Source organism: Citrus sinensis, chromosome 2 (genome assembly GCF_022201045.2).
Source record: "Citrus sinensis cultivar Valencia sweet orange chromosome 2, DVS_A1.0, whole genome shotgun sequence".
Classification (NCBI taxonomy): Eukaryota; Viridiplantae; Streptophyta; class Magnoliopsida; order Sapindales; family Rutaceae; genus Citrus; species Citrus sinensis.
This window is the reverse complement of record NC_068557.1, coordinates 8,298,488-8,315,998: the sequence shown is the minus strand read 5'-3', so window position 1 is coordinate 8,315,998 and position 17,511 is coordinate 8,298,488. Positions and strand designations below refer to the sequence as shown.

Sequence of the window (17,511 nt, the reverse complement as noted above, 5' to 3'; positions counted from 1 at the left end):
AAGTCAAAACATCCACAAAAATTAGAGGGGAAGAGAAAATAAATTTACCAAATTAAGCCCATGACACATGTTGAGACTTCACCTTCAACCCAAGCTTGAAAGAAAATTAGCCACTCATAGTTGAACTAGGGGCAAAATGAGAATTTATTAAAATACGAAGAAAATACAAGATGGAGAGGGAATTACAGAAAATGGATCCCAAAAATGGATTCAGAGATATCCAATTAGGGGGGGGAGGCCCCCTTTTTATAGATACATGGAGTAAATCATGGCCATCGGATTAAAAACAGTTTGGACGCTCAGGATTGCGCCACGTCATCAGTCAACAGTCCACGGTTTGACCACGCGGATGAACAGTAACACGGTTTGACCCAACTTTGAACAGTAACGCGGTTTGACCCGGATGAACAGTAACGCGGTTTGGTTGAAAATAATCCTGTGTGATGCATGCACCGTACGCGAGATTTTTCGTCCACTGATATGCTGCCACGTCACCATCAACAGTACATAAGAATTTTAGTCCAACAGGATCGTGACACCTCATCAGTCAATGCCACATCATCGGTCAATGCCACGTCATCATCCGTCTATGTGAACAGTGTCGTGACCAGTAACGTATACAGTACCGTACACGTGAATAGTACCGTACATGTGAATAGTGCCATTTTTCCTTTTATGCTCCTCCTAAGGTTTTCGACCGTCCTGAGTTCAAAAGTGATGTCCGTTTTGCCGTCTGATCTCTCCTTTATTGTGAAATGACTATAATGCCCCTAAAATACATAAAATACTTAATTAAAATAAAACACATGTAATTAAATCACAAGAAGGTTAAATATATAAAAGTAAGGGTTGTTAGTAAGACTTAAAATGTAAAATGACGGTTTTCTCCTTTATAAATATGCATTTTCTAACACTCAACACACCCCCCAACCAGCTTATTGCTAGTCCCTAGCAAATAAAGCGAAAACAAAATTCAAATTCAAAATAATTTTTTTTTTGTTTTAATAGAAACACTCGTATTTATTCCATCAGATTAATGATAGCAATCAAATAAAAGTATAAGCATTATCTCCAGTCTAAAGCAACATCACACCCACATCAACCATCCACATGAATTAGCCCAGTAGACTTTGTTTTAGCTACTCTCAAGAATGACATGTCAAACCCCAAAATCTCACTGGAAGTAGTGACACTCTCACAAATAAATTAATCCCAATAAAAATAGTCACTCCAATGAATGGTAATTGAGAGAGAAAATAATAAAGAAGTGATATCACATGCTCTCACCAAGATGAAATAAATATGCCCCCAGCTTAGAAATAATACGATCTCAAGTCAAATAAAATGTTAGTCAACCCACTTTATTTATCTTTTTTTTTTTTTAATTATGCATCACTACTGGGGATGGCAATGGGGAGGGGAGGGGAGGGGACCAATCTCCCCATACCCATCCCCGATGTTTTGCATATGTCCCCGTCCCCTCCCCGTCCCCGTCAAAATTGCTTGAGAGAATCCCCATCCCCTCCCCGAATAATAACAGGGGATCCCCGAGGGTCCCCGGTCCCCGAATAATTAATAGTCTAATACATTTTTTATTTTCGATTTTAAATTAATCATATTAAAATAAACTCATACCGCTATTGTAAGCTCGTAACCAACTTTGACAGCACATTAAGGCCTCCAATGTGCTTGGATGAAGTTTGTTATGGTATGAGCTCACAACTCTACCACTAGTGTTAAAAGCTGATTCAGAAGCAACTGTTGTAATTGGAATTGCCAAAATATCTCTAGCAATTCGAGCTAATGTAGGATACCTATTAGCATTTGTCTTCCACCAACTCAAAATATTAAAATCTTCCATCCGAGATATAACTTTCTCATCCAAATATGAATCTAATTCATCTGCAACAACTGCACAATCTCCATTGTTTACATAATCATTAAAACCTGTCATCCATTTGGTTGCTTTCTTATAAGAATCCCCTGTAGATCTAGTAGAAGAACTACTACCAGTATAATCAAAGCAATAAACAGTTGGTGAAAACTTCAATTAATACTCTTCAACTAATTCCCGGCAAAGGGTGACCACTTTCCCAACATACAACTATTTTGATATTTATTATTTTTAACAATATTTATAATTTTGTTATTTATTTATTAGTAATTTTAAAAATAAAAATAAAATTAAAAATTAAAATGGGGAAATGGGTAGGGGATGGGGATTCCACCTCATCCCCGTCCCCTCCCCGAATAAAAAGTTGGGTAAAAAATTTTCCCCGTCCCCTCCCCGAAAAAAAAATTGGGTATAAAATTATCCCCGTACCCTCCCCGAATGGGGAAAATCCCCGAGGGTACCCATCCCCGTGGGGATTTTTGCCATCCCTAATCACTACATCTTTTTAGCCCATATAACTAGCTTCTACTTCAAACTATAGTTCCCTAAAATCAAGAAGGACTTTTATTAGGACGAAACGTAGGCTAGGGACATGGCTAACAAAGAAGGAAAATAAAGAAAACAAAGTGTATGTTTGAGAAAAATGCAGAGAATTTTTTTTTTTTTTTTTTTGGAAGTTGCAAGGTGGATTTCACCTATTTTTATTCTTTTGAAACAACAACTTTTGTTTTTGTTTTTTTTTGCTTTTATTTGGCATAACTTCACTGAACAAAATAATTATTTACATTTTCTCAAACATAAATAGGTGATGGAACTTATAAGATATCGGGTAATACTCCAAATCGGAGTGGGTCAAGATGATAAGTTGACAAAGAAAAGGTTTTTTTTTTTTTTTTTTTTTTTTTAAAGGCTCAAAAGGGTTAACTATGGATATTAAATAAAAGGGATGGCTTGAAAGGCTCAAACGGATCAAAGATGGCCTCTCCATCGTCTTTTAGGGCTCTAAATAATCTTCCATATCTACTAGTTAGATGGGCCTCCAAATGTAGCAACACACTCTTTTTTCTTTTTTTTTATTTTACAATTTATTTTTTTTTAAGGGTTAACTCAAAAGTAATTTAGAGATCGTGTATAAAATAATAAACTGCTAAGCTGTATAAAGAGTGGGCAAAAGGGTTATTCTCCAAGAAAAATAATAGGCTCAAAAACTCACTTGGTACTTATTATGACATGTTCATTCCTTCAAGCAACTCACATTTGTCTCCGACATCAACATGTAAAGTAGCAAACATAGCGTAACATCACTTAAGACCAAAGATAATACAAATACTAAAATTTGAAATTAATCATGTCATCCAATGTTAAAACAAATCACACATTTTTTTTTTAAACATCATTCTACCCCCCAACCTATTCTAAACATGAAAGGAAAATATGCATGCAGAAATGTGAAAATGATGTATAAAAACTAATTAGAAAAGTTACACGTAAAATGATAGAAAACGAAAATGATTTTTTTTTTTAAAAAAAGAAGATGCGTTTCTAGAGGAACTACACTCCATATTCAGCCATCTTCGACTCAAAAGTTGAAAAATATATATTTATAGAGGAGAAATTAAAGAAGAAAAATAAACATAAACACATAATAAAGAAAAAGAAAATGTCTGAATTTTTTTTTTTTGAATTTTTTTTTCAAACAATGAAGATGCGTTTCTAGAGTAACTACACTCCATATTCAGCCATCTTCAACACAAAAAGTTAGCAACAGTTAGTTTCTACAACAAAAAATTAGTAAAAACTTAACCAAAATTTCACAATTGTCGACTATTCCCTCCCCCCAACCAGAACGAAACATTGTCCTCAATATTTGAAATGAAAGAAGTAGAGTTTAGAAGACATCACCTGGGTGGTGCAACACAGAAGAAAATATTTACAGGCGGAGAGTTAAATCTAATTTGTACTTCTTACTGCGGCTACTGTTACCATCATTATTTGGACGCTCCAACACAAAGGTCTAGGGGTCTGGCTCCGGTCGATAAGCTTGTAACATATCAAGTAGCTCATTAGCAGTGTGAGCACAAATAAAGAGTTTTTTCACATTAGCGGGAATGAAATAGTTTTTTATTGCATGGTTAAGAAATGCGATAAAGCCATCATAAAAGTTATTGACATTTAACAAACCGATAGGTTTCTGGTGGATGTGCAGATGGGCCCAAGATGCTAGTGTGATAAGTGCCTCTAGTGTTGCAAGATCTCCTGGAAGGAAAATAAAAGCATCAGCATAATTAAGCATTTCGGTTATTCTTTCTTGCATACCTGAGACGACTAACTCTTCTCCAGTTGATGAGTCAGACGAACTGCCCAATGGTTTTAGGACTCTTGGGATGATGCCTAACACTTGACTTCCTCTGATAAAAGCTGCTTCTGAGACCATTTTTGATAACCCTCGATTACCTCCTCCATACACCAAGTGTAATTTTCTCGCTGCTATGCTTCGACCAAGATCTATGGCTGCCTCAACGAACTCTTTATGTTTGCCATAGGTAAAACCGGAAAGCACACAAATGTTCTTGAATTGTCTATTAGGAGTAGCTGCCATTGCGATACTTAGGTAGTTGCGACTGTGGCTCACATCTTCCTCTGGTTTTACGTCCAGAAACGGCTTGAACGCCCTCTATGGGTCGAGGATAGGCTTCCTATCCAGTTTTCTTATAAACTGGCAAACAGGGTCGTTTATAGTCAGATTCCCGAGACTATATCGTGCATGCTCTTTCTGGAATAATGGCCATAACTGGAGAATCGCTCCTTGCACATATCCACTGGGATGCGTTTCAAGAGACAAAAGGATATCATCCAATGACTCCTTATTCAAGCCATCCCTAATGAATTGAATCTTATCTTCCCTGTTATCAGACATCATTCCTAAAGAACATGGGTTTTTATTGCAACTCATTCTGGCACACTTATGACAAGCAACAGAAATTCTTCGAGCTCGTCGTTTTCTTGCATAATTTCCTTTACCACAACCAGGCATGTATGCAATAAATTTTGGAGGTAACTCACCTGCCGATCGTACTTTAGCCTCGATTAACCAACGGATGTCAGCAGGTATGTTATTCCTCATGAGTAATCGCATGCGTTCGGACCGAGCTTTATAGATCGTAAGGAGGGCATTCTGAGGAAGTGAAGGGAATCGCTTGTGAAGCTTCGCTAGAATCTCGTTTCTGTCCATACCTTCGCCTCAGAATATCAGTTATTATGGGAAACTGAAGTAACCGACTTGATTGTCACGGAGTACCGTTATCCGCCACTTCACCGGGGTAACAAACTAAAGCACACAAATAGAAAAACAAATTAAAACACACAAAGAAAATTAAAATCGTCCTCTTATTGAATTTACCTCAAGCTCCAACTGGATGTCGTAAACACTTCTCTCAATGTCACTGAGTTGGCGTTCTAAACCCTCAACATAGGCTACTAACTCTGGTGGTTGTAGAGCCCAAATGCGTTGTGTTTTACAAAATTGAATCTGCCTTTTGAGATGAGTTTTGACACGTTGAAGTGGTTTAAGAATGCTCAGGAGGAACGGTCTAAGTATGAGACTCATGATTAAAAATGATAAGAGAAAACTTAATGGTAAAATAAACACACTTATGCAAAAACAATTTCAATTAGCAAAAGAATAATAATAAAAAGAAAGAAAGAAAAATCAAATCAACGAAAAGAAAAAAAAAAATCAATTCAAATTTGGTGGGTCACTCAAATTTATTTCGGTGTCTTCTTCATGTGGTTGGTACTCTAGATATGGCTTTAATCTTTGACCATTAACTTTAAACGTGACACCATTCTTTGGGTCTTTAATTTCAATTGCCCCATGTAGAAAAACAGTATGAACAATAAAGGGACCAGACCAACGAGAGCGTAACTTACCTGGGAATAGGTGCAAGCGAGAATTGAATAAAAGCACTTTCTGACCTGGAGTGAACGATTTTCTCATAATTTGCTTATCATGGAAGACTTTCATTCGTTGCTTGTAAATCTTGGCATTTTCGTACGCGTCATTGCGAATTTCTTCAAGTTCTGCCAGCTGTAATCTTCTTTCTGAGCTGGCTTGCTGCATGTCAAAATTGAATTTCTTGATGGCCCAATATGCACGATGCTCGAGCTCCACAGGTAGGTGGCAAGCTTTTCCATACACTAGCCTGTAGGGTGACATCCCAATCGGGGTCTTGAAAGCCGTTCTATATGCCCATAATGCATCATCAAGTCTTAATGACCAATCTTTCCTGTCTGGCCTCACCGTCTTTTCTAATATGTGCTTTATTTCTCGATTGGAGATCTCAACTTGGCCACTGGTTTGCGGATGATACGGGGTCGCCACTTTGTGTGTGATTGAATACTTTGTCAAAAGTGCTTTGAATGCTTTGTTACAAAAGTGGGCACCACCATCACTGATTATTGCTCGAGGGAATCCAAAGCGTGAAACAATGTTGCTTTTCAAAAATGCTATCACCACCTTGTGATCATTGGTCCTACATGGAATTGCTTCTACCCATTTTGATACGTAGTCAACAGCAACCAATATGTATTGATGGCCAAAAGAAGGGGGAAAGGGTCCCATGAAGTCGATACCCCATACGTCAAAAATCTCAACCACTAAAATTGGATTTAGTGGCATCATGTTCCTTCGTGTAATGCTTCCCATTCGTTGACACCTATCACATGAAGAACAGAAAGTGTAAGCGTCTCGAAATATAGATGGCCAATAGAAACCACATTGTAAAACTTTAGTCGCTGTCTTCTTAGCACTGAAATGGCCTCCACAAGCTTGTTCATGGCAGAATGAAAGGATATTCTGAATTTCACTTTCTGGGACACATCGTCTAACAATTTGATCCGCACAATACTTGAACAAATACGGGTCATCCCAAAAGAAATTCTTTATCTCTGCAAAGAATTTAGCCTTGTCTTGCTTGGTCCAATGCTCTGGAAGTTTACCTGTAACAAGATAATTAACTATATCAGCATACCAAGGTAATACTTCCACACTCATTAATTGTTCATCTGGAAATGACTCATTTAATGGTAATTGTTCTATAATTATGTCAAAATGGAGACGAGAGAGATGGTCCGCCACAACATTTTCTGTCCCTTTCTTATCTTTGAATTCCAAGTCAAATTCCTGCAAAAGTAACACCCAACGAATTAGTCTAGCTTTTGCATCTTTCTTTGTGAGAAGATATTTAAGAGCAGCATGATCCGTGAATATAATTATTTTACAACCAATAAGATATGATCGAAATTTTTCTAATGCAAACACTACTGCTAGCATTTCTTTTTCAGTAGTTGAATAGTTCAACTGTGCATCATTTAATGTCATACTAGCATAGTAAATAACATGGGGAATTCGATCAACTCTTTGTCCTAATACTGCTCCTACTGCATAATCAGATGCATCACACATGAGCTCAAATGGTAATTTCCAGTTCGGGGCCTGAATGATGGGTGATGATGTCAACAACTGTTTTAATTTTTCAAACGCCATAAGACATGAATCATTAAAGATAAAAGGTACATCCTTAGCAAGTAAATTGCATAAGGGTCTAGAAACTTTGCTAAAATCTTTAATGAAACGTCTATAGAAACCAGCATGCCCAAGGAAAGATCTTACTTCTCTGACTGTTTTGGGTGGAGGAAGATTAGAAATGAGATCCACCTTGGCTTTGTCAACCTCAATACCTTTACTCGAAATGATGTGACCGAGAACAATACCTTGTTTTACCATAAAATGACATTTCTCCCAATTTAAGACCAAGTTCTTCTCGATACATCTCTGCAGAACTAGTGTTAGATGATGTAAACATTGATCAAATGAATCACCAAAGACAGAAAAGTCATCCATAAAGACTTCAAGAAATCGTTCAACCATATCAGAAAAAATGCTTAGCATGCATCGTTGAAATGTAGCAGGTGCATTACATAATCCAAATGGCATTCTCCTATATGCAAATGTGCCAAAAGGGCAAGTGAAAGTAGTTTTCTCTTGATCTTTTGGTGCTATGGGAATCTGATTATATCCTGAGTAGCCATCTAGAAAGCAATAAAATTCATGGCCTGCTAATCTATCAAGCATTTGATCAATAAATGGTAAAGGAAAATGGTCTTTACGTGTGACAGAATTCAACTTTCTATAATCAATGCATACACGCCATCCTGTAGTTACTCTAGTGGGTATCAATTCATTATCAGCATTCGTAACTACTGTGACTCCTGACTTTTTGGGGACAACTTGTACAGGACTGACCCATGAACTATCAGAAATTGGATAAATGATACCTGCATCTAATAGCTTAAGGACTTCAGTTCTAACAACTTCTTTCATGTTAGGATTTAACCGACGTTGCATCTCCCTAGTAGTTTTAGCATTTTCATCAAGGTGAATGTAATGCATGCAGTCTACTGGGTTTATACCTTTAATGTCTGCTATGGTCCATCCTAATGCCCCTTTGTGCTCTTTCAAAACATCCAACAACTTACCTTTTTGTTCGTCATTGAGGGATGCTGAGATGATTACCGGTAGAGTACTTTCTTCTCCCAAAAACGCATATTCCAAAGTGTTGGGCAATGGTTTGAGCTCGAGTTTCGGTGGTGATTCTGATGATGGGATGAGTTTCTTCTCTGATGGTGCTAGTTGTTCAACTCTTGACTTCCATTTATTAGTGTCCATAGATGGTGCTGAGTCAAGCAGGGCGTTGACCTCATCAACCGATCTGTCAATATCAAAATCAAAACCAAAGTGAGTTAAACATGTTTGTAAGGGATCATCACTAAGGTTTGAAAGAAAAGTGTCATCAACTAATGCTTCAATTAAATCCACATCAACAATTCCATCATCTGCACTGTGAGGTTGTTTGGCAATGTTGAAGATGTTCAGCTCCATAGTCATGTTGCCGAAGGACAACTGCATATTTCCAGTTCTACATTGAATGTGAGCATCCGCAGTTGCCAAGAAAGGTCGGCCTAGAATAATGGGGATGTGCTTCCTTGAATCCTGTATTGGTTGAGTGTCAATTATAATGAAGTCAACAGGAAAATAAAATTTGTCTACCTGGATAAGCACGTCCTCCACAATACCACGAGGTATTTTTGTGGACCGATCTGCAAGTTGTAACACCACTGGAGTTGGGTGTAATTCTCCCAGTCCAAGTTTCACAAACACTGAATAAGGTAACAGATTTACACTAGCTCCTAAATCCAACAAAGCATTCTCAATTGTGTGGTTCCCTATACTACATGAGATAGTGGGGGAGCCTGGGTCTTTGCATTTTAAAGGAATTTTATGTTGGAGTATAGAACTAACGTTTTCTGTTAAAAATGCCTTCTTTTGGACATGCATATTTCTCTTTTTAGTACAAAGGTCTTTAAGAAACTTGGCATAAGATGGAACTTGTTTAATAGCATCAAGCAAAGGGATGTTAACACTTACCTGTTTGAAGATTTCAAGAATCTCACCTGTGGATTTTCCCTTCTTTCCTTTCGCTAACCTCTGAGGAAATGGAGCTTTCGGAACATATTCTCGTGGGTTAGTTTCTTCTTTCTCCTCCGGTGATGAGTCCTCAACATTCACAGGTACAATTTGATTTTCTTTTGTCACCGGCATCTCCACTTTGTTGTCGACTTCCTTTCCTTTTCGCAAGATCATTACTGCTTTGACCTCTCCATGCTGCTGTGGTGAACTGGTACTTACTTCATGCACTCCTTTAGGATTAGGTACTGGTTGACTTGGAAATTTGCCTTTCTCAACGGTCATTGCCAAGGTCTGAACTGAAGAAGCAAGTTGTCCCACCATCTTCTCGAGGCTTGAAACTGATTGGGCTTGTGAATTGAAGCCTGCTCTCAACTCATTTCGTAGTCCATCAATGGTGCGATTCTGTTGCTCAATCGTGGAGTGAGTAACATTCTTGAAATTTTGGAATGCATCCTCCCATGGTCTGGGTTGAGAGTAGTTCTGGTTCTGATTGTATGGTCTGAATGGTGGCTGAGAGGCTTGAGGATTTTGTGGAATTGGTGGAGCTGGAGCTGTTGGTCCATTCTGTTGGAATCCTTGAGATCATGAAAAATTGGGGTGGTCTCTCCATCCAGGGTTATATGTGTTGGAGTATGGGTTGTAATTTGATGGCTTTCTCATTACACCTATGGCATTGGCTTGATCTGAGTATGAGTCATGGTCATGTGGCTCTGTTGATTTAGCAGTCGATAATGATGCTATTTGTCGAGAGAGACCTTCAATTATCGCTTTGACTTCTTTAATTTCTGAACTTGATTCGCCAATTTGAACCTCATTCACTCCCTTAATTCTTCTAGTATTCCTGAGTGATCGACTCCGTTGTTGGGAATTATCCGCTTGTCGCTGGAAGAATTCCCAAATCTCTGATGCACTTTTTGACATTAGCTCTCCTCCACTCGTTGCCATTAGCCATTCTTGCACATTCGGCAATAATCCTTCCAAAAAGTATTGGCATTGGTGCCATTTCTCGTACCCATGATGTGGACACTTCAAGAGTAGCCCATTGAATCGCTCCCATGTTTCGAAAAATTGCTCGTCCTCTCTCTGGGTAAACTCCGAGATTTCCCTGCGAATAGCATTGGTTTTATGTACTGGGAAATATTTATTCAAAAATTTTGTAACCATTTGTTCCCATGATGCAATGCTATTAGCAGGCAATGTATTAAGCCATGAACGAGCCCTATCCTTTAAAGAAAATGGGAATAGTCTAAGTTTAACATCATCGTCTGAAAAATTTTCATATTTAAAAGTTTGACAAATGGCATGAAAATCGTTCAGATGATTATATGGATCCTCATTTTCTAGGCCATAAAATGTGGGGAGACAATTTAGCACACTAGGTTTTAGTTCAAAGCTCCTAGCAGCTACATTAGGGTATCTTATGCATGATGTGCTCAAATTAGCTAAAGGACTGAAGTAGTCCTTAAATGGCCTCTCTTGTGGTTGCAAATCCATTTCAAATTTATTTTTAATGTGCTTTTGTGTGCGAAGTGTTTTTTCTAATTCAAGGTCTATAGGTTCAAGATTAGGTAATAATGACCTACGACCATGCATGCAAAATAAATAAAATAAAAATAAAGATGCAAACAAAACAAATAAAAATAAAGAAGAGGAAGAAATTACGATACTAACCTTATTGCGCTATTACAACCTTTCTATAAAAATACACAAAAATAAATACGTGAAAGAAATTAACTAAAAATTAAATTAATAAGATAAACAAAAAAAAATTACAAAGAAAAATAAATGGAAAATTAAATTACAAAATTTTAAAGAAGAGAAAAAGAAAAGAAATACTAACCTTTAAATGTAGATTCACTTTTTTTTTCTTTTTTTTTAATAATAAAAAAAATACAAGAAAACAAATAAAAGAAATTATTCACAAAAATTAATTCTATGAATTAAAATTACTTACCTCCCCGGCAACGGCGCCAAAAACTTGTTGTGCAAATTTTAATGTACTCGCAAGCGCACGAATCTATTATAGTATAGATCAATGGTGACGAGTGTCGATCCCACGAGGAGGTGGATTTTAATTGTGTAGAATTAATTTTGTGAATGGATGATTGGATTTGTGGTGGAAATGATTTGGAATATGCTACAACTTAAATTAAAATGGCGAGAATAAATTCTAAAATTGGTATTGAAATGGCGAGAAGAAATTGAAGAGAATTCTATTGAAATGACGTACTTGGGTATCTGGATCCGTATCAACATGCATCATGGGCTAAATATTCCTTATTAATGCCAATTAAATCATGAGGGGGGAATCCACACCTCATGAACCACGCTCTAATCAATATGGTGCTAAGGGCTTATCGTGCCAGATAATAATAACCTTATACTAGAGAGCCGGTGTAACCAAGGCGGTATCTAGACAAGACTATTATTATTTGTCGACGAGAAGTCAAAACATCCACAAAAATTAGAGGGGAAGAGAAAATAAATTTACCAAATTAAGCCCATGACACATGTTGAGACTTCACCTTCAACCCAAGCTTGAAAGAAAATTAGCCACTCATAGTTGAACTAGGGGCAAAATGAGAATTTATTAAAATACGAAGAAAATACAAGATGGAGAGGGAATTACAGAAAATGGATCCCAAAAATGGATTCAGAGATATCCAATTAGGGGGGGGAGGCCCCCTTTTTATAGATACATGGAGTAAATCATGGCCATCGGATTAAAAACAGTTTGGACGCTCAGGATTGCGCCACGTCATCAGTCAACAGTCCACGGTTTGACCACGCGGATGAACAGTAACACGGTTTGACCCGACTTTGAACAGTAACGCGGTTTGACCCGGATGAACAGTAACGCGGTTTGGTTGAAAATAATCCTGTGTGATGCATGCACCGTACGCGAGATTTTTCGTCCACTGATATGCTGCCACGTCACCATCAACAATACATAAGAATTTTAGTCCAACAGGATCGTGACACCTCATCAGTCAATGCCACATCATCGGTCAATGCCACGTCATCATCCGTCTATGTGAACAGTGTCGTGACCAGTAACGTATACAGTACCGTACACGTGAATAGTACCGTACATGTGAATAGTGCCATTTTTCCTTTTATGCTCCTCCTAAGGTTTTCGACCGTCCTGAGTTCAAAAGTGATGTCCGTTTTGCCGTCTGATCTCTCCTTTATTGTGAAATGACTATAATGCCCCTAAAATACATAAAATACTTAATTAAAATAAAACACATGTAATTAAATCACAAGAAGGTTAAATATATAAAAGTAAGGGTTGTTAGTAAGACTTAAAATGTAAAATGACGGTTTTCTCCTTTATAAATATGCATTTTCTAACACTCAACATGTATACTGTGGTGAAGAACATGACTTTGATAATTATCTTGAAAATCCAGCATCAGTAAACTATGTGGGTAATTTCAATCGACAGCCTCAGAACAAACCATATTCAAATACTTACAACCTTGGATGGAAACAACACCCAAATTTCTCATAGAGCAGTCAGAATCGAAATGCTCCAGCAGTAAATGGACAAAATAGGAACACACAACCATTTGGTTTTCATTAGCAGAGTCAGGGGCAAAAACATATCAGTTAGGATCCAATCACTTCACTGGAAGCACTGATTAAGAAATACGTTGCAAAGAATGAAGCAATTGTGTAGAGTCAAGCTGTATCCTTAAGAAACTTAGAAAGCCAAATGGGACAATTTGCCACAGCAATGAATAACAGAACTCAAGGAAGCTTACCTAGCAACACAGAAGACTCTAAGAGAGAGGGTAAAGAACATTGCAAAGTAATTAATTTGAGATCTGGAAAGAATATTGATATCCCAGTTGATGTGCCCAAAAATTGGATGGAATTCAATTCATCACAAAACCACCTCAAAATGGAAGCATGTCACAATAATCCCCCCATCAAGACACTGGTTACATGGGTCAAGCTATAACAACTGCAGAGGGAATTCCACCAGAACATGTTGAAAAAAAAGTTGCAACACCAGTAGCCACGACCTACACCAAACCAAACAAACAGAGTTTGGTACCTCCTGAAGCTACCCAACAGTTTAGACATCCACCACCTTTCCCACAGAGGTTTCAGAAGCAAACACAAGATAAGCAGTTCAGCAAATTCCTGGAAGTGCTGAAGCAATTACACATAAATATACATTTTGTGGAAGCTTTAGAGCAAATGTCAAATTATGTGAAATTTCTAAAAGACATCTTGGCACAAAAGAGAAGGCTGGGAGAGTTTGAAACTGTTGCTTTAACACAGGAAAGCAGTCATATGCTCCAAAGTAAGATTCCTACAAAAGCGAAAGATCCATGAAGTTTTACAATACCCTGCTCTATAGGAACTAGGCATGCTGGCAAAGCACTTTGTGACTTGGGAGCTAGTATTAATTTGATGTCATTATCTGTATTTAAGCAGCTGAGAGTAGAGGAATGCAGACCAACAACAGTCACTTTGCAATTAGCTGACAGATCTCATGCATACCCTAAAGGAAAAATTGAGGATGTACTGGTGAAGGTTGACAAATTCATCTTCCCAGTAGACTTCATTGTACTAGACTTTGAAGCTGATAAAGAGCTACCTATTATACTTGAAAGACCTTTTTTAACAACTGGAAAGATTCTAATAGATGTGCAAAAATGAGAGCTTACTATGAGAGTGAATGATTAGCAAGTCACATTTAATGTACTAGAGACTATGAGGAGCCCTGATGAAGTAGAAGATTATAATTTTCTAAGTGTCGTGGATTTTGTTGTAACAAACAGAATGGACAGATGCTGCAGTAATGAAATCAACAAAGTCACCACATTTGAGGATGTAAAAGAGGAAGATGTTGCAGCAAATCAGATAGATTGGATGGAAGAAAAGCAATCTGACAGTCACAACAGGTTTATTGAGCATATGAATCTTTCAGACAGGGAAGTAAAAATAACTTTACCATCTATTGAATCACCTCCTAGTCTTGAATTAAAATTGTTACCTTTACATTTAAAGTATATTTATCTTGGTCAAAACAACACACTCCTTGTAATCATTTCTTCCACTTTGGATGCAGGTCAAGAACAGAGTCTAATAGATTTGCTTGGAAAATATAGAAGAGCAATTGAATGGACCATGGCAGACATTAAGGGGATAAGCCCATCAATATGCATGCATAAAATCTTGTTAGAAGATTGCTACAGCAATTCGGTAGAGCACAAGAGAAGGTTGAATCCTATTATGAAAGAAGTGGTGAAGAAGGAAATCATCAAATGGTTGGATGTTGGAATCATATACCCAATATCAGATAGTTCGTGGGTGAGCCCAGTTCAATGTGTTACAAAAAGGGAGGGATAACATTAATAGCTAATGAGAGGGATAAACTTATTCCTACAAGGACAGTGACTGGATGGAGAGTATGTATGGATTACAGGAAACTCAACAAAGCCATAAGAAAAGACCACTTCCCACTTTTATTCATAGATCAGATGTTGGACAGACTTGCTGGAAAACAATACTATTGTTTCTTATATGGGTATTCAGGCTACAACCAGATTGCTATAGCGCCAGAGGATCAGGAGAAGACTACATTTACTTGTCCTTATGGAACATTTGCCTTCAGAAGAATGCCCTTTGGGTTGTGCAATGCTCCAACAACTTTTCACAGATGCATGATGTCTATTTTTTCTGATATGGTAGAGCAGACTTTAGAAGTTTTCATGGATGACTTCTCAGTTTTTGGAGAGACATACAATGACTGTTTACACAACTTGGAAGAAGTTCTTAAAAGATGTGAGATGACTAACTTAATACTCAATTAGAAAAAAATGTCATTTCATGGTGCAAGAAGAAATAATGCTGGGTCATAAGGTATCCAAGAATGACATTGAGGTAGACAAAGCCAAGATAGAGGTAATAGATAAACTGCCACCTCCAACTTTAATAAAGGGTATCAGGAGTTTTTTGAGTTATGCTGAATTTTACAGGAGATTCATTAAGAATTTTTCCAAGGTAGCTAAACCATTATACTCATTGTTGGAACATGACAAGCTCTTTCACTTTGACAAAGATTGTCTTCAAGTATTTGGAGAATTACAAAAAGCTTTGATCACTGCTCCAGTAGTTATATCTCCAGACTGGACTTTACCATTTGAACTTATGTGTGATGCTAGTGATCATTCTGTGGGAGCAATATTAGGACAAAGAAAGGATAAAGTTTTTCACTCCATATACTATGTAAGTAAAACTCTTACTCAAACTCAAGTCAATTACACACTACAGAGAAAGAATTGCTAGCAGTAGTATTTACTTTTGATAAATTCAGAGCTTACTTGGTAGGTATTAAAGTGACTGTATACACAGACCATGCAACCATCAAATACTTAATTTCAAATAAGGATGCCAAACCAAGATTAATCAGATGGATTTTATTGCTTCAAGAAATTGATCTGGAAATTAAAGATAGAAAGGGGACTGAGAATCAAGTAGCAGACCACCTGTCGTGATTGGAAGCAGACACAAGTACATTGACAAGGAAATACATCACTAAAACTTTTCCTGATGAACAGTTGTTGGTAGTTCAACAAGCACAGATGCTGCAGCAGTCCGGATCTCCATGGTATGCAGATTTTGCTAACTATTTAGTAAGTGGGTTGCTACCACCTGAGCTGAAGTTTCAAGAGAAAAAGAAATTTCTTCATGATGCTAGAAGTTATCAGTGGGATGACCCATATTTATATAAGTTGTGCTCAGATCAAGTAATACGAATATGTGCTTCAGAAGGAAAAATTCTCCACATACTGGAGTCATGCCATGCTGCAGCATATGGAGGACATTTTGTTGGTTACAAAACAACTGTTAAAGTTTTGCAATCAGGTTATTACTGGTCTACTATTTTTAAAGATGCTTATGAATTTATTAAATATTGTGACAAGTGTCAAAGAACAGGGAATATAACTAAAAGACATGAAATGCCATTGACCAACATTCTGGAAGTGGAAGTTTTTGATGTATGGGGAATAGATTTCATGGGACCTTTTCCACCATCCTTTGGGAACTTGTATATCTTTATTTCTGTGGATTATGTCTCCAAGTGGGTAGAAGCTGCAGCATTACCTACCAATGATGCTAAAATAGTGGTGGCTTTTCTTCAGAAAAATATTTTTTCCAGGTTTGACACTCCTAGAGCAATTATTAGTGATGAGAATACTCATTTTTGCAACAAAATCTTTGCTGCAGCTATGGTAAAATATGGAGTCAGACACAAGTTAGCAACAACATATCACCCTCAATCCAATGGTCAGGCTGAAGTGTCCAATAGAGAAATTAAAAAGATCTTAGAAAAAGTGGTAAACCCAACAAGGAAAGATTAGTCTTTGTAATTACATGACTCCCTATGAGCATACAGAACAACATACAAAACTCCACTTTGCATGTCTCCTTATCGAATTGTTTATGGGAAGGCTTGTCATTTGCCACTAGAGCTAGAGCATAAAGCACACTGGGCACTGAAGAAATTAAATTGGGATATTCATGTTGCAGCAGAGCAAATGAAGCTTCAACTTTGTGAGCTTGATGAATTACGACTATTTTCATATGAAAATGCAAGAATTTATAAAGAGAAGACAAAACACTGGCACAATAAGCATATTCAACACAGGCAATTCAGCCCTGGTCAACTAGTGCTGCTCTATAATACAAGACTAAGATTATTTCCAGGGAAGTTAAAATCACGATGGTCTGGACCTTTTAGGCTGTTAAAATTTTGTCCTTATGGAGCTGTTGATCTTCTAGATGAACAAATAGGTCACGAATTTAAAATTAATGGACACAGGGTTAAGCATTACATACACCCAGCGGCAGATTGTTCAAAGGAGGTTTTACTCCTTAAAGAACCCAACTATTGAGCAGTGAAAGAAGGTCAGACTGAAGGACCTTAAATCAAGCGCTCAATAAGAGGCAGCCCATTGTGGAGACAGCCACCTTAAACTAAGTTTGATCATCTTTGGTTTTGTTGACGGCTCTCTCTCTCTTCCATTTTATTTAATCTTGTTCTTCAATTCAAGTTGCTTAGTTTTAT

The 17,511-nt window shown here is 37.4% G+C and overlaps 1 protein-coding gene and 1 non-coding gene across 2 annotated transcripts; both read left to right on the top strand.

The window, feature by feature from the left end:
* Positions 1 to 10,431: 10,431 nt before the first annotated feature.
* Positions 10,432 to 10,535, top strand: LOC127900500 (small nucleolar RNA R71). The gene has a single exon (XR_008052683.1). It is a non-coding gene; the product is annotated as a small nucleolar RNA R71 (small nucleolar RNA).
* A 2,838-nt stretch (positions 10,536 to 13,373) lies between these two features.
* Positions 13,374 to 14,096, top strand: LOC127900273 (uncharacterized). The gene is made up of 2 exons (XM_052434879.1): positions 13,374 to 13,737; positions 13,795 to 14,096. Exons 1-2 carry the CDS (start codon positions 13,374 to 13,376, stop codon positions 14,094 to 14,096), a joined length of 666 nt encoding a protein of 221 aa, XP_052290839.1.
* The last annotated feature ends 3,415 nt before the right edge of the window (positions 14,097 to 17,511 follow it).